Source organism: Peromyscus eremicus, chromosome 3, assembly GCF_949786415.1.
Source record: "Peromyscus eremicus chromosome 3, PerEre_H2_v1, whole genome shotgun sequence".
NCBI classification, from domain to species: domain Eukaryota; kingdom Metazoa; phylum Chordata; class Mammalia; order Rodentia; family Cricetidae; genus Peromyscus; species Peromyscus eremicus.
Window position 1 is genome coordinate 56,366,420 of NC_081418.1, and position 19,412 is coordinate 56,385,831.

At 35.9% G+C, this 19,412-nt stretch overlaps 1 protein-coding gene across 1 annotated transcript in view; it reads left to right on the forward strand.

The window, feature by feature from the left end:
• Positions 1–19,412, forward strand: part of Cntnap2 (contactin associated protein 2) — a 1,432,736-nt gene that overhangs the window by 302,866 nt on the left and 1,110,458 nt on the right. The window contains exons 6-8 of the mRNA XM_059257035.1: positions 2,337–2,521; positions 9,913–10,056; positions 12,301–12,565. Of these exons, the coding sequence (XP_059113018.1) occupies positions 2,337–2,521; positions 9,913–10,056; positions 12,301–12,565 (594 nt within the window). The remainder of the gene's footprint in view (positions 1–2,336; positions 2,522–9,912; positions 10,057–12,300; positions 12,566–19,412) is intronic.

Below are 19,412 nucleotides of genomic sequence, written 5' to 3' on the forward strand. Positions count from 1 at the left end.
TTCCCCATCAGGAGACTCATCAAGATGGCACAAAGTGATTCCCTTTATAAGGATCGATGTCTGATCAAGAAGACACTAAGTGATCCTTCAGAGTTACAGAGAAGAAGCACATGATTTCGAAATGCATAAAATCCAGTGAGGAATGAACACACAACCCTCAAATAAATCAGTGTAAAGCAACTCCTCCACCATGGACAAAAAAGTTGAAATAGCTTTCAGAAAAACCAATGGAAAAGAAATGACTCTCATCACTGTTAACGGAAGAAAACTTCCCTCAGCTTCCTAATGATGGCAGATGAACCTAATGTATAACTGTTTCAGAATGTCTTAAAGTTCATATTTACATAGGGGCTAAGAACTGGTAGTCAGAGCCTGTGAGATTTTCTATGGTAAAAAGTGGTAATAAGGCCTTTAATCCCAGCACCCAGGAGGCAGAGGCAGGAGGATCTTTGTGAGTTCGAGGCCAGGCAAGTCGATAGAGCGAGATCCAGGAAAGGCACAAAGCTACACTGAGAAACCCTGTCTCGAAAAACCAAAAAAAAAAAAAAAAAAAAAAAAAAAAAAATTAAAAATTAAAAAAATAAAATAAAATAAAAAGTTTTAAAAAGTGGTAATATGTGTTCTACATTTCAGGATAATAATGGTATTGCAAGGCTCAATATAGTAATTCAACTCACTTTTATCCATCCCTGGGTGTAGATCAAAAGACATGAAAATCCTGTCATTGGAAAAGACTGGGAGTGCAGACAAGTAATGTGTTGTCCAGAATCAGGTGAAGGACAATGTTCTCTTAATTTTGCAGTGAGCTGCAGTGGGTGTGCTCTTTTATCCAGTGAGGCAGCAGCTTTGCAGCACAGTAAGAAGCAACTAGAATACTCAAGAAACATAACTAATATATCAAAGGCTTCACATTAAATATATATATATATATACCTGAATATGTATACAGCATACATATGAATAATTAAATGGTTGTATATGGAAAAACATCTAGAAGGAAATAGATCAAACTATTTTTAGTGGAGAAAATAATTTGCATTTCACTTTACTTGTTTATTCTTCATAATATTCTTCATCTGTAATCATGAACAAGCATTTGTTTCAAGACTTGTGAGGGGGCTAGAAATTATTTGTAGCACGTGACCCTATAGAATGGAAGGGAAAGGTTCAGTGGGGGAATCAGAGCCCCAACCAAATAAAAGCATTTGAGAAATGTCTATCTATGTGAACCTGTGTGTACACACAACCACAGTTGAGGTGTGTCTAAAGAAGCTATTTTATTTTAATTTTTTGGATTTATTTCACATGTGCACATGGAGAGGAGCACCTGCATGTCACAGTGAATGTGTGGAGGTCAGAGGACAGCCTGCAGGAGTCAAACTTCTACAATGTGGCTCCCTGGAATCCGACTCACAGTGTCAGCTGGACACCAAGTGCCTTTCCTCACTGACCTATTTTCCAGCCCAAGATATTTTTTTTCAGAGCTGTTTTCATCTTACTTTTCTCTAATGAAACACGTAGAGTAACCTTTGAAAATCAACTGTGGTTTATAGAGATGTGACATTACCTTTGTGAAACACGTTGCTCGTTCTATGACCTCACCAAAAAGAGTCATTACCATTTTACTGGAAAGTAGTTCACTTCCAAAGTTTTATTGACTGACTGGGATTCATGAGTAGAAATATATCTACTCAAACACCTACTGCCACTCTGTACTGCCATCCGTGCGTGTGTTTCCAACAATAAAACACAGAACAGTCTTGCTTTTTAGACTTAGTCCTTGTTTTATTTCTCCTCCTTTCTGCTCTCCTACCATAGAGAGGAGCACATGCACACACACATACACACACACACACACACACACACACACACACACACACACACTTCATTGTCACCCACACACTTTTGCTTTCATCCCCACACATGAAGAGACAAGGATTACTCTCCCCATTTTGTACTCTGAAACCAGACTCAGAGCAGTGACCAGCTTGTCCCCATCTAAACATCAAACTAATGTGGTGGCACCATCAGATCCCAGGCCCTCTGGCACCTGAGCCCATGTGATACTGAGCTGATAACTCATTCACCCTCCCAAACTTAGCAGAATTCACAACACTGTCCAAAATGTTTGCATTTTCTTTTTAAGAGAGCAGGCATTTCTTCATATTCATAGCTTTTGTTTATAGCTACTGCAAAAATCCTGGCTCTCCTATACCAACTTTGATAGACAGAGCTCCAGTTGTATATTGGCTTCAGATTGTAAAGGGAAGATCAGCCCCTGTGCATAGTGGGCTGTGCAGTCAATGTCTTATTTCCCTTTTGCTCTCACTACTCAGGAAGCAACCAGCTTGGCCCCATCTATGGCCACACATCCGTGACATCAGGGAGCCTGCTGGATGATCACCACTGGCACTCTGTGCTCATTGAGCGCCAGGGACGCAGCATTAACCTGACCCTGGACAGGAGCATGCAGCATTTCCGCACCAATGGAGAGTTTGACTACCTGGATTTGGACTATGAGGTACACTTGGGAATGTGGGATTGTGATAGAGGAGAAGGGAATGCATACTCTACTATTGCTTTCTCTTAATTACATATCAGTTAATTGTGTATCTGCTCAAGCCTTTTCCCCGTCCTTCTCTGTAGAAAGGAGATGTCTTTAAATCTAATTCATTTAACAAATTATATGTGTAATTGTAATATACATTATATATGTTTTAGTTGATAATTTTTTCTTTTGTTGAAAATTGCTTTTTTTCCTCACATACAATATCCTGATTATGGTTTCCCCTACTTCCTCTACTCCTCCCAGTTACACCCCACATCCCTTCCACCCCCTCTTTCCTCTCACTAGAAGACAAACATGAGGGGCTGGAGAGATGCCTCAGAGGTTAAGAGCACTGGTTGCTCTTCCAGAGGTCCTAAGTTCAAATCTCAGGAACCACATGGTGGTTCACAGTCATCTATAATGAGATCCAGTACCCTCTTCTATTGTGCAGGAAGAAAAAAAAATATAATATATATATATATATATTATATATAATATATATAATAAAATCTTCTTTAAAAAAGAAAGGAAAACAAACAGGCTTATAAGTGATAATAATAAAGTAAAATAACACATTGGAATAGGACAAAATGAATGGAAGGAAAAGAGCCCAAGCAAAGGCAAGAAGCAGATATAGATACAGAGTCCCAGTTCTTTGCATACTCAGGAACTTATGAAAACACTAAACTGAAATCCATAATATATGTACAAAGTACCTGTAGGAGAGAGAGAGAGAGAGAGAGAGAGAGAGAGAGAGAGAGAGAGAGAGAGAGAATGTATATGTGAATGAAAAGTAAGTTAAAAATAAAATAAAATTTAAAAAATGAAGGAACTCCCTGACATTATGATACAAGATGCCTCCAAAGATACTGTTTAGTTCATTTTCTGTTGGCCACCTATTTCTGGGCATGCTGCTCACCCTCGAAAGTAGTTTGTCTCACCAGTGAAAGTCCTTCGAAGTAAACTAAAATTTCATTTACAAGTGGTTATTAATTAGAAATAGGGTTATTTCCAATTATAGGAATTAGGAAATAGGAAACAGGGTTAGGGATAGGGGCATGTGTCCTTCTCCTTTTAGTCCTAGGACTACATCTGGCGCAGACCTGTGCTAGCCCTGGGTATGCTGCCTCAGTCTCTGTGGCTTCACATGTGCATTGACCCTCTTGTGTTTAGAAAGTCCCGTTTCTTTGGTGTCCTCCATCCCCTCTGGACTGGTCTGCAGTCCCTTTGGGGAGTATGCTCAGACAGAGCTAAGTGCTTCCCCCTGGTCTCCAGCTACCTGAAGTCCACATATCCTTCCACTTCTCACACCATAAGTACCAGGCCCTTCCTCATGGACCCCTATTTCCAACCATCACTACTGGCAACGAATTATGACATCTGTTACTCATGAGACTATGCAGTATGTCATATACAGAAGGTTCACTTGTGTTTTGTAGTATATAGATTAAAAATTTCTTCACTTCTATTTTATATTGTTTATAAATTCATACCTATAGATAGGATTTTAGTAAACTTTTCTCAGACATAGTTGTTATAAAAATAAAATAAAATATAGAACATTTTAAAGAATTGTCCATTAAGATTCATTTCAATTTCTAAATAACCAAGCATTTTTAAAATACTCTGATCCAATGAGATTACTCAGAAAGTAAAGGCACCCTAAATTCAATCCTGTATTGAATAAATTACACTCTATATAGTGAAAAAAGAGATGGATTCTTACAAGCTGTCCTCTAATCTCACCAAGCACAATGGAGCATGTGAGTGTCCACACACACACACACACACACACACACACACCCATAAATAAATATAAAAAACAGATAACTTAAAAAACTCAAAGATCACCTTGATGTTTAATACACACACACATACATATATACATGTATATATATATATATATATATATATATATATATATATATGTACATATGTTATAATTTTATAACATTCAAGTTGATATATTAGGCTTTAAGTAAATTATCAGAGTGGTCCAACACAGTGCATCACATCTGTTACTAGTGAACAGGGGTAAAGCTTTTACAGTGTTGTATATAATTGGAGTGAGAAGAAAGCACTGCATGTTCCAGAGCAAGCACCCAAGCAAGATCAAAAGCATGACATGTCAACAGATAGATGCTTCCCAACTTTCTTAGTTCATGGAACTAGTCAAGTTTTAATAATCTTCCAAAGTATTTGGAGCATAGGTGGTTCAAATCACTTGAAATTTATGTCAGACTAATTTGATAGCCATTTGCAAACCTCCCTACTTATAAATAACAGTGGGATAATGAACAAAACTATGGTGCTTGAATACATTTTCAGATTTGGCCTCTAATTTGATACTGTCATTCTTTTTCTGGTTAATTCCTGTACTGTATATTTGGCTCCCGACCTCACCACACACAACAGAAAGTCGTGAGACAGAACAGGGCAAGACCATACATTGGATGATGATAAGAATTGTGATTCCTTTAAAGACTTAGTATACATTGGGACAACATCTGAGGTTGCTATGAATCTTTGTGTTCATTAAAATCTACATTTGAGAAAGAGGAAATCTATGTGCACATTGTGTATTAGCCTCCAACTATATGTAAAATTTAATAATATAGAATATGCTCATCATAAAATTATTGGTGATAAATCTGAATTGATAGCTATAAAATGTGTTTATATGTCAATGGAGACAAATTAACATAAAAACATAAGCTTGATCGTGAATTATTGATACCCCAAAATACTCATCTCCAAATGATTATTAAAAGAAGCTGTGAATTTTAAAGAGAACATGTGGGATACATAATAGGGTTTGGAGGGAGGAAAGAGAAGGGAGAAGAGATATAATGATATTATAACCTCAAAACTAAAATATTTCTTTTAATAGTGAAAGAATAAGAAAGTCCAAGAAATTTGAATCTCCTGAAAGCTGATACTGCATCTCTTGTGACTTACTGCTCTATTGTGTTAGATAACTTGCAGATGAATTATTCATCTTCCATTAATAAACTTTGAAGTATCACAGAATAGGGAGACATCCTGAAGCATTAGCCATGGGCAAAAATAATTCCAATTTTCAAAAACCATAATTAAAGATTTGGGGTCACAGACCTCATTGAGTTTGTGATAAAATCTGTGCATATTCATGTGCACGCAACACATTCTACATGAGGTCAACAGTTCTAGGATTTCACAGTGTGTCAAATCATTCTGTATACATCACATTCTCATTTTGGGGACTCTCAGCTATGGACTGGAATGAGTGGAACATATTTATCAGAAGAAGTAGTAGGGGAAATATAAATTTACTGAAAAATGGTGATGATTTAATTATTATTTCTCATTGATAAGCTAGTCTCTAGTAACTCTCTTCTTGGGAACAGCAACTATTATCATGTGTCACAGTAAAAGTTGGTGTGTCTAATGTTGTATTTTATACTATGTAGTAAAGATACTTTATGTGTTATTTAAAGAAATCTGGGGCCTATTAAGAGCCAGTATCAGAACAGTTGCCCACGTCTCTTTGATGTATCAACAGAAGAAGTAGATTTCTACCACACAAGCTGGTAAAAAAAACTTCAAACCTAACATAACATGTATTTTGTAAAACTCATATTGTAGTATTAAACTGTAATATAAAGGATAAAAGAGCTAGTCTTCTCATGTTCACAAAGACTGTGTCCTGTTCCCCACGATCTACTTGACTTCAGTTCTTGCAAAGTGGTCTGAGGCAAAGGGCATTGAGGCTTAACAGGAATGTGCTAGAAGCTCTCAGAAGCTCCCACTGTTGTGGAAAAGGAGGAATACACTGGTCTGATTCTTTAACTGTCATAGCATAAATATCTCACCGTGGGGAATTTCATGCTGTAAGTACTGAGTAGGGGACCGCAAAAAGATGCCAACCAACACACCATTGCACAACAGTACATGCATCAGATAGGTGCTGTGTAAATAACCTGTAGAGCACATATAGTAAGTGTAGAGTTTAATTATAAGTAGATATTAACATTTTGTTGGAAGCAATTTAATTCAAACACTGTCTTATTTGTGTTTTAATAGTGGTTCTGTTGAACATCAGTCCTGAAGAGCCAGCTAGTACTAGCAATATCCAATACAATATTGCTAGGGGTAGACAGAATACACCTGCCTCCATTTTTAACAATGTACATCAACAAAGAGACATGATGTACTACTTTGCACCTTTGACATGATTCAAAGTTGACATTACTATTGTGTATGAAAGTGGCCCAAAGCTCTTCTCTGTGGTGTCATTATATGATAAAGTAGGAAGATCACTGTAAGCAGTCAAACTGCTAACTACATGGTAGTGTGAGATTGAAGGAGTATATATTTTGTTCTCCTCCAAGTTAAGGAAACTAAGAGACAGGGCAGTAATCCAAGGTTTGGCTAGATTTGATTCTGTTCTTCAGTTAAACGCCACTTACAGTGCTTTGGATGAATGCCATGATTTTTTGCAATATATCTCTGCTTGTGAAAAAAGGAAGTGACTCTTATTGTCCTTTTTAAACCTATAAACATACCACAGTCATAGAGAAAATCAACCATATACCCTCCAGCAGAACTGGAAGCCTGAATTTGAATCACTTTCTGACCCTCACTGGTTGTGTGACATGAGTAATTCATATTCCCTTAATATAATAAGAAAATAAGATCATACTTCTTCTTAGATCACATGATAAAATAACAAATATATATATATATGTATATATATATGTGTGTGTATGTGTGTGAATGTGTACATATACATATACCATATATCAGTAAATATATATATATAAATATAAATATACACATGTGTACAGAAGAAACCATACTTGTACATATGCTTATATAACAGATGCATGTTTATCTCTTTCACATGGAAGGCATCCCATCTTTTGCACTTAGCTGTAGTTTCCAATGCCATCCATTCCACTGCAGTCTCCTTTCCTCTTGCATTGTTTTTTATCCTGATGACAAATTACTCCAAGAAGGACATCTACATTCTCATGGTTATTATGAGCAGCAGGCAGGAAGATAGGTTTAAAGACTTCCTTATGATCTTGGAGTGACATACATCCTACCAATAAAATACTGTAAGAGCAAACTACTCCCACAGAGGTTGATATATGCTGTATATGTTGACTTGAGAATGATAGCGCTAACTAGAGAGGATTGTTACTCCATCCTAAAAAGGCTGTAGAGAAATTACACTGGAGGTGTCTGCCAACATCTGCTATACTGTGTGACTTCTTCATACCCAATTAACTGGCTTATAAGGGTTAAAAATGGTAGTGATCTTACTAAGGCTACAGAAACTCCCAAATAGGATTTTTAACCTGAATATTGAAAAGGGGTTTTATCACCATAACTTTAGGATACCTAAAAATGTGGTGCAACAATTGCATTTAATTAATGGCAGTCTATGGCAAGAAAAAATAAACGGCAAACTAATACGTGATTGCTTCCATGGGGAACCGGTGTTAGACCCCACTTCTCTGCCAAGCACCCTCTAACCCTTGCTCTGAGTGCTTCAGGATGAAACTGCCCATGAACGCACATCCCTGGTTACCGAAAGCAGAAGACATTTATGGAGCATTTGAGTCATCATCCCAGTGGAAAAACAAAGCTCAGATGGTAGAAACCATGTGCACAGAGGAACAAATCTGTAACGTGAAACAAGTATAACAAAATATTCAGAATGTGATGCTGTCAACACCAAACAGATTATGTGAGCCAGTGAGACAGTTTGGCAAGTAAAGGCCCTTGCTGCCAAGCCTGAGGAACAGAGTTCAACACTGGGACCCACATGATGGAAGGAGAGAACCTATTCCACAAGTTGTCCTCTGATCTCCACTTATGTGTCATGGCATGCACATATGTACACACACACACATTCATATAATACTACTACTAATAAATGTTAAAAACTTAAGAGGGATTATTATTAATTCCTTAAAAGTAATCAGCAAAGAAACTGCACATAACTACACAGCATTTTATTTTAGCATTATGGTTACTGCTATCAGTATCAAGATCAAGTGCAGAGTACCTAGCAAGGCCAGGATCACTGTGTCTTTCAAATATTTTCTCAATGTTTCGACCATATTAGGTTACTCTATATTTTTTCCTTTGTGGATTCCTAATACTATTCTATGTGTTTTAATTTATTTTTAACTTCTCCTTTCATGTATGAACTCATTGTGAGTGATGTATATTCAGCTGAACATGATTAATAATACTTAATTTTATTTTAAGTGGGGCCTTCTTACAAACATTGTTTCGTAAACCACCATTAATTTGTCTTTTTCTCTAAAACTAATTAAGCATTTTAAATGCCATAGCACCTAATAATGGAACATAATTTACTCATGAGCCTCCTAGAATGTTGCACATCCTTGCCTTATATCAAATATAAAGTCCTCACTTTTGAAAATGTCTCAACGGTTCCTTTCACATTATAAACTATAAGGGGAAATTGAAAAGGATGACCCTATAAAGGAAAAGTCTGCTTCATAGAAGTTGCTATTACAACCACAATTATACATTACATTTATTTACTAATTCACTATTAGTAGTGAATATTCCTAACAATACTGATTAAGTATAATTTTGTATCATCTATATTATGGCTACAGATTTTGAAAGTTGTGAGACATACGTGGGGTAAAAAACATATCCCCTATAACAGGGATACCCAAAAGAACACATTAAGGAGGATTGGTTTTTTCTTTAAGGTCTGCAAGATCTATAAAATGTGTAAACCCTGAGTGCCCAACTGATAGCCCCCGTGTCCCACAAAGTTCCTAATCCATATACTAATGGTGTTTTTCAGCCATTTTCTATACTCAAAATAATTCTAATGAACCTTTGACTTCAACAGTCATTAGACTTCACAAAGCCCACAGAGAGCAAATACAGTATTCCTTGCTTTGGGTTACACTTTATCAGCTTATTACATTAGTGTTGGTTGTTTTGAGATTACTAGAGGCATTTATTGGTAACATGTCTTTGAATGATAAATATGAATATATAGTTTTAATATTCCTTGATAAAATAAAGTTGCTAGATAAAATCATTTTAAAATACTCTCAAGACAATTTATAAAATGCCTTTGGTGTTTAAAAACTGCAATGGAAGTTTGCTATGTTATTGGTCAAGTTATAATCTAATCATTGGAATTAATGATTCCACTATGCATTTCAGTAACAACATAATGTAATAAGCAAACGATTTTTTAGGTAAGATATAATGTTTGCTTATTTTTGACTAAGATAAAGATGCCTAACGATTGTATTTATAACTGTGTATAGTTTGTTGTAAGAAAGTGTAAACATTTACATTTAATTTTTTTCTCAAAGATAACATTTGGAGGCGTACCTTTCTCTGGCAAGCCAAGTTCCAGTAATAGGAAGAACTTTAAGGGTTGCATGGAAAGCATCAACTACAATGGTGTCAACATCACTGATCTTGCCCGGAGGAAAAAATTAGAGCCATCAAATGTGGTAAGAGTCAAAATATTGATCCACTTACAAAATTCACATGAACTTTTTTTTTTTATGGGACATTAAATAACAACAAATATCTATCCCTTTTCATCCTGTTTGGGTTCAGTTCCACAGTGTAAAACAGATGTTGCCTAACAATGTGTAGATACTTGACATACTCAGAATACACATTGACTTTGAGTAAAGCCAGCCTTTGTGACCAATAGTTTTAAACTTTCATCTAAGACTCATAAGAGGGAGAACAGACTGATAAGAGCTGAGGGAAATTGGAGAGGATGAAGAGGGTAACCAAAATGAATTATATGCATATATGGACTGTTCTATAAATGAAGTATCAGAGTAATAGCTAAATAATGGATTCAATAAAAATGACTTTTGTTCCTTGGCGAAACAAGAGCGGGTCACAAAAGCTCATGCTAAGCTTCTTGTGGATCCTATGGAGACTGGTTTCAGATTTCTTGAAGACCAAATTAGGAGGGTGTCTTAGCAGCCCATGTCTCTATGTACTGCTGGGTAGCCCCAAAGACAGTAACAAATGTTTTTCATGGAGCTTCCCTATAGCTCTGCTTGCAGCTTCAGAGGCTTAGTCAAATATCATGGTGGGGAGCCTGGTGGGAACATGGTGCTTAAGTATTAGCTGAGGGGTACATCTTGATCTGTAGGCAGAAGAAATGAGAGAGAGAAAGAGAGAGAGAGAGAGAGAGAGAGAGAGAGAGAGAGAGAGAGAGAGAGAGAGAGACTGAGCCTGGTATGGGCTTTTGAAATCTCAAAGGCCATCCCCAGTGACACACTTCTTCTGACAAGGCTATCCTTTCCAATTTTCTAATCCTTTCAAACAGTCACACTCTCTGGTAACTGACTCATTCAAATATATGAGCCTATGGGGGCCATTCTTATTCAATCTACCAAACACATATATCATATACTATATGCAATTGCTGACTTATATATGTAATGTAATATTTACACAAGCATATACATACCCCACATTCTATGCACACACATAAACTTATAGACCACGTAGTAACACACATACACTATGTACTATTCACACACACACATATACCACATACAATAATACACAAGGACATGCACATAATATATACATACAAACACATGCACTAACATAGCAATTAATATACCCACATGCACACATACTCCATATTCTTCTCACAAAACAATATACTATATGCTCATATACCACATACTATGGTTATATACAAACACACACAAACATATATCCCACATATGCTTACACAAACATACACTACACCTACACACACACACACACACACACACACTTGTTAAGCTTTTAAGATTTGGAATGGATATAGTGTTACAGAGGTCCTTTCACTGTTCTCAAAAATTGATGCTTTAGGGAAACAATGTAGAATGTAAAGCATCAGAATAACAATTCTATTATTTGCATTTTAAAAAGTAAAATTTTAGTTCAGTGTTGGTCCTGAGATGTATCCATTTGGTACTTAAACTACAGAACACCAACCATGGGGACTCATTACTAAGGCAACTGTAACTACAAAGCATGTTGAAATGAGAAAAGCCTTTGAATAGCCAAAATATTTTATAAAGTATAAGGCATCTACAAGTATATTTTATTTTAACAAATTATTTGTTGGCAACCACAGAATAATTTTTGTAGCAAAATCTGCACACACACACACTGAAAACATTAGGAAAAAAATCATGAAGTAGAGCATTTCATTGCCATCCCTACAAAGTTAACATTTTAAAAGAAATTTGCTCAAAGACATTAGTAGCTGTTATTTCAGTGAAATTCACTCAGCTCCCTGAAGACTCCTTGTATCCTCACGCCCACACCCTCCTGGTGTATATATATGATATATAGTATATGATATATATATATATATACATATATATATATATATATATATATATATATATAATTGAAGGAAGTAATAATGTCATCAAAGTCCTTAAAATATGATGATAAGATGAAAGAAGACCATTGTGTGGTCTCTGCATCACAACAGGCTACAAAGCCATCAGTCTCTTGACTGGTGTTGTGCTGTGCTCTGAGCTAGAAGACCAGCTACTGCTTTTTGGGTCTAACACTCCAGGAAGTTCCATCAAATTCCATGCACTCACAAAATCAGGCAGAGATGCTATCCCTTTGCTTTGGTACAGGATCCATCACTTCTTGGATATTTGTAGAACCATCTCTTTATCAGTAGTTTCACATAAATGTTTGTTTGCTTGTAGGGGAATCTGAGTTTCTCTTGTGTGGAGCCCTACACAGTACCAGTCTTCTTCAATGCTACAAGCTACCTGGAGGTGCCTGGCAGACTTAATCAGGACCTGTTCTCAGTCAGTTTCCAGTTCAGGACTTGGAACCCCAGTGGTCTCCTGCTCTTCAGTCACTTTGCAGATAACTTAGGCAATGTGGAGATTGACCTTGTGGACAGCAAAGTGGGCGTCCACATCAATACCACACAGACCAAGACAAGCCAAATCGACATCTCCTCAGGTCAGTGGCATCTGCTTGACTTCTGCTTCTGAAAGTTCTATTGACAGTCCCAAAGAGGAAGCTGTTTGCCTTTCTCTCTCTCTCTCTCTCTCTCTCTCTCTCTCTCTCTCTCTCTCTCTCTCATCTATTTAATCTTTTTATTGACACTACATTCTCATGATTATACATTCCATTTGGAATTTTAAAACGCTTCCTTCATTGTACTAGAGAAATGCAGAGTTTAGGGTGTGGGCAAGGAAGAAAGCTGGTTGACTTTGAATTATGCCATGTGAATCTTCTAATTCTTCTAGATGCCATATCATATTTAGTGGAGAAATAGCTATTCTTCATCACACATATTTTATATGTAAAACAAATAATGTTTTTAGTGACATGACAGTATTTGATTTATTTTGACCTGAAAAGCATTCAAATAGCTTTTACTAGTAGTTATAAAATCATATTAATTTAATTATCTGTTTAAAGTAATGGTTAACTGCCTAAATCTCCTAGACATGTTCCAATTGTTAGGGGAAAAGTAAGCAAGTGGTAAATACAATACAGAATAGCAAAGTATATATGTCAACTGAGGGAAGATGCACTTGGCATTGTTTTAAAAGGGCATTGTTATGATGTCATAAGATGAAGTTCAGGATACACAGTAAATTGAGATTTATCAGTCCTGGAATATTCTTAGATTGATATGGTATTAGGAAAGATGACACTGAAAAGTGAGATGTTATTAACCAAGAAATACTAGGTACAAATTGGAATAGTGATAAATAACATTTTTAACCAAGTTTCTCTAGTTATTCCTTGAAATAAGATCAATAGTTACATGTTACTGTGGTATACAAAATACCAAGCAAAAGTAACAGAGATAGAAGATCTGTCTTAGCTAATGATCTGAGGGTACACTCCATGATGGCAGCAGGGCATGAAGCAGCTGTCCATATTGCATTCAAGGCACAGAGAAAACAGTGATGTTTAACTTGCAAATAATGATTCAGATACTGGTGGGAGACAAGAGAGTAGCATTTATGGAGCACTTAGTACAGATACGCCAATTACAAAGAAAGGAGGCCGTGGCAGATAAACCAGGTGCCTGACTCGCTCTACATTTTGGAATAGGACATGATCATTCTGTAAGTTTTTAGCAGATACTTGACACCCTTTCTAACACACTGAATTGCTTTGTTCATCTCATATCTTCATCCCTTTTCTAGGCTTCAAGCTCCTGCAGGGCTAAAGCCATATATAGTCTTCCTGTACCTTGAGTTTCCCTATCTTCTGGAAGAGAGATATCCCAGGAATGATTTTCTGTAGCTGAAGCTTTTCTATATCCTACCTGGACCACAGCCAATCAGACCCAAGTAAACACACAGAGGCTTATGTTAATTAAAACTGCTTGGCCATTAGCTCAGGCCTACCACTGACTAGCTCCTACATTTAAACTCAGCCCATTTCTGTTAATCTATGTCACCATGTTTTCCGTGGCTTTACCAGTGTGCCATTACATGCCGCTCCCTGGATGGCAAGATGGCATCTCCCAACTCAGGCTTCCTCTTCCCAGAATTCTCATTGTCTGCTTATACCACCTATACTTCCTGCCTGGCTACTGGCCAATCAGCATTTTATTTATCAACCAATCAGAGCAACACATTCACAGCATACAAAGTGACATCATCCATCAGTTCTCAAGTTCAAGACTTACTCCTAAAGCTAGCTCTTAGTCAGATATTCTGCTAAAAGAACCTATCTCCTCATACAATGGGCTCTGTGCATCTGGAATGTCAAGCTCTGTGGACTTCACCTGTTCATCTGATAATTGTTCTAAAAAGCTGCTTGTGGATTATCTAAATGCCAAGACACCCCTTTCCTGTGCTCTGATTTTGTATTATTATTTTTAATTTTTTCTTCACATTCAGTTAAAATGATTAATCAACCAATTTTTTAAATCATTTTCTTCTCTGGTAAGCTCTGCCAGGGAGATTCAGAGTAAACAAGAAATGTCTAGAGGCCCAGAATAAGACAAAACAAATATACATAAATGATTTATACAGTTGAAAAGCAATCTACTGTCAGGATTAAAGGCTCTTTTTTAATGGCTAAACACATAAAAGTGTTAGCATGTAGTCCTCCCTCTAGGCACTATGTAAGAAAACTAACTTGCTCATGTGTTTCCATGTAACCAAATCATTGTGTCTAAAATAATAATAATATCTTCAATGCAGTAATTACTAAAATTGTTCATATGATTTGGTCTAACTTGGGTCTCTAAGACACTATCTAACTTAAGCAATGTTAAAAAAAAACAAAGACTCAATAAAAGAATTAAGTTTAAACAGTGTGTAAATAAATATTCATCCACAGAACAATAACTGATTTTTTTTGTAAACTCAGGCAATTAGCCTTAATAGTTTTTCTTAAAGATAGAAAAACGGATGTTAGAGTACTTGAAATTTAGCCAAAAAGTGTGTAGCTTGAAGGAAACTGATATGATATCTGAATATTTTAAAGCCTTACTCTTAGCTCAATGGAATATTTCAAACATGTACTTTTCCCTATGCATGTACTAAGAATGAAGGCCACATTGTTATTATACACATTTTAGAAAAGCAAGTCTCTGTAAACAGAAAAATAGCCATTAAAAACACATTGCATCCAGCTAATGGTAAAATGCTTGCCATGAAAGCATGAAGAACTGAGATTAGATTCCAAGTACTCATACAAAAGCTAGGTTTGATGGTGGTCTGTGTCCTTAATGATAGTGCTGGGGGGACAGAACAAGAGGATCCCTAAGGCTGGCTGGCCAACCAGTGTGGCCAACTGGCAAGATTCTGATGCGGTGGAAGATTTTTTTCTCAAAATACTAGATGGGGAACAATCAAAGAAGACACTTGACATTGACATATGAACTCCGTGTACATATACATGACTATGACCACTCACATACAAATTCATACACAAGAATACATACACACATAAAAACACACATTCAAAATCAAAAGAAAATACTTTTAAAACTTAAAATGTTCACTCTTGTTTTTTCAGATCAGTTTCATAGAATACAATTCACCAAATATTACCAAATTCAATTAAGTATACAAATTACTGGCTGTATGCCGGAACACTGAGAAGAGAGCCCAAAGCCCTGTTGTTTGGTTTAACAAAGGTACTATACATGTATCACGTTATTTCTACTATTAACAGCATGAGAATTGACAAAAATATCAATTCACTGTGCTTCGTTTTCAAAATACCTTTGGTTGCAAACAGTTTTTAAATACAAGAAATCTATAAGAGAAAAATAGCTACCAATAGCATTTTGTTGGACACATATAGAGCAGGGCACTGAGAGGTCAATTCAGAGTTTTTCAGATATTGCTGTATGCTTGTAACTTCTTTCTGATTTTAGTTAATATGTTCTATTTTCAGGGTGAAGGTAACCAGTTGATTCAAACCCTTTTTGTTCTGTCGTTTACAATACAGCTCTGGAGTATTGATTTAAAGTGATTCTTACAGTGAAGAGAATAATCTATATGGCTCACATTCTTCTTGCACCTTTTTCTCCAAGTCATGATGACTTCTCTTTGTTCATGGTAGTCCTTGGCAAAACACCCAATATGTAAATTTAGGCAAACTCTGAGTGACCTCAAATTTTCAGATTGAGTTATCTTTCCATGGACATATTTTCTAAGTTTCAAAGTCAATTTTAGAAAATCTGTCCACTATATTTCTTTAAAAAATAAACATAGTATTCACTGACATGTGGATGCATATTTGTGCTATAATTTTAGGAACAAATGGTAAGAATGGGACAACATCTGTTCCCTGTGGGGAATCTTTTAATTTTGCCTTTCATATTCAGAGCTCTAGATTAGGTGGACCCAATGATTTGTATGTTCTAAATGGTTTGGGTCAAAGCATAGTAATAAAGTAATAAAGTATCTGATGTCACATACAATATCTACTGATGCAATGTTTCACGAAATGAAATTAATCTTGATATTTCAAATATGCTATAATTATTTTTGACACTTCTTTTCTTTTTATTTTCCCATTAAAATAATTTCCATGACCCACTACAATGATTACATTCCCTTAATACACTTAGAACACAGACCTACACATCTGTCACATAATTGGAAGAGTTGGAATGTTTAAAAGCTTGAAGTCTCTACAGTTCTTTACTACATTTTTTCCCTTTTGGACAGTTAGATGTATTGCCTAGGCATAGTACTAAAATTTATGTGGATAGCAAAAAATAAAATGAAATAAAAAACTATTAATATATAGTCTTTTAGACTTACCAATCATCTGAAATAAGGTTTTTTTATTCAAAATACCTCAGTGTTTTGAAACCAAATGTGAAAAAATTCTTAGAATAATAAATCAGCTGTGGTGTCCTATATTAATAAAGTCATGAAATATGATTTTCCAGAACATGTATATAAAGTAAGTATGATTTCTGTTAATGACTTCTCTTACCTATTATTTTTAAAAAAGTTAATCCCTATGCTTGAGTAAAGGAAGTCTTTCAGAAAAGTCATTCTGTATATTCTCTGCTCTAGCTCAGGTGTTTGGTTGAGCTCCAGTATGCAAGGTTCCTTGTTCTGTTCATGTAGATTTTTGCTTCAATTACAGAATGATAGTTCAGAATCGAAACTGCTTCAGAAATCTGAGTTCTGCAAGCATCACCTTTGTTTGTATTTCATTCTCCTGAGAACACCTTTTGTGGCCCTGTTTCATTTACTTGTCTTTCTTAGTAAAATTTCTTTGGAAACCTTTGAGTTCCATCTGGGTACATTGTAGACAGAATAGAGGGTTTATTCTTTGGTGTGTGCCTGAGAGCAGCTGAGGAGTGCTGACAAGGTCCCAGTGCAATCTGAGAATGTGCATTGGCTGGGGACCAATCATGGCACAATCAAGCAGTGAGACATCCTTTCCTTCGTTTTTGTGAACGTTTTAAGAGGTAGCCAACCCATTAGAATTTCTTTCTACATTAAAGATTAGTTTCCAACATTCAGATGTCTCTCATAAAATAGTTTTTCTGTTTAATTTTTTTTACTGTGGATGGATTTTCAGTCCTATGACTTCAAGCTTCACCATTCCCTAAGAAAATTTTAACACCCCAAAAAATTAAAATAGTAGAGCCAGTGAGATTGCTCAGAGGTATAGCACCTGCTGCCGATCCTGGCAACCTCAATATGCATATAGTCCAGGAAAAGAACAGAATTCTACAATTTGTCCTCTAACTTCCATACGCATATCATGGCATGTATGTGTACATATATGCACATATAAGTAAATAAAATATGATTCAAAAATAATGTAGAGGGAGAATTAGTCTTTCTCAAGGATGATCCATAACCTAATGGGTTATGCAGTACCAAGTTGTCAGCCCTAAAATCATGTAGATGCAAGCAATACTAAAAGGATTCAGCAGAGTATGTTTATATATTTATTGTGTATATGACAATAATAAAGAAAAAAAGACCATGAGTTTAAGGGGGGCATGGGTAGAGTTGGAGCAAAGAAAGGGAAATGGGAAGTAATGTAATTATATTTTAATTAAAAATTTAAAACTGTAATAAATAAGCTTTAAATGTAGCACTAGTAAGTATTTCACACATTTCAAATGATTTATATGAGAGTGTTTTATATCAAAGTGAATGGGAAATTAATAATTCATACTTGGTTACATAATTCAACTTTAAGCCATAGTTACTAAATGTTTTAAAAATATGACTTCTAAAGCCAAACATGGCACATGCTTGTAATGTCAATCAAAAGTATCACAAATTTGAGACCAGCATGAGCTACATAGAGAGATCCAGGCCAAGTGAAGGTTAATGCATGGCTCACTGTGCTGTAATTAGCACATGGATGTATACATAGGCCTATAGATATAATTGTAGATGTATTTGGACATATCCACCATAAAGTTGATTTGAGTCTCCCCACTTCACAAACAGACTTGCTGTGAGAGCCGCAAGGCACCAAGTAAAAAGGATTTGAGCGAATGGTCTCTAGCTCCTGGCCAGCTTCACCACACTGCCTTTCTATTATGTCTGGACTCCCACTGTGCCTGTGCTGTCGTCATGCTAGCTGCATAGAAATTTACTTTTAATTATACTTCAGTGCATGCTGGTATGTTTTTCAAAATAGATGTAATTATATCCCAAGATGAGAAAAGAAGGAGGGAAAAGGCTCAGGGAGTTTCATGATATTAGCCATTGACTTATTCTTTACAAAGCAAAGGGGATTATTCAAGTTATAATCACACCCCAGGTTGTCTTCCCATTCTAATTTGTATAGGATTTGTAGAATAATTATTTTCCTTTTTGCAGAGATGGTAAATAAAACATAATTTCATGTATAAGTTTTTAAATTGCAAAAAGAACAAAAACATAACTCCAATGAGGGAAATGGCTGGCTTTAACTAGCTCATGTTGTAAAAGTTTCAGTTTAGTGTGAACATAACTAAACAAAGTCAAACAAATACTGTATGACTAGGAAAACTGGGAGGATAAGAATGAATGTCCAAAAGCGTAGAAGTTAATATATATAAGTATGTAGCTGAAGATCTTCAAAAATAAGAAAAACCAAATACGAATGGGAGAAGGCATCAAAGAAAATTAAATTTGCTGAGACCATGCCCTTCTCTTCATTCCTTAAAAGCAATGAACTGACATTTTGTCTGGCTTGTGTTTGCACAGGTTTTGTGTATGCTATTAAAACAGCTGGGAAATTACGTGTTCCACTGCCCTGTTCTGTCTGGAAATCACTGCTTCATTGTAGTCATCACACCTATGGCTTGCATAGGCTTTCCACCCTCTCTTCTGAGATGATCCTTGATCCTTGA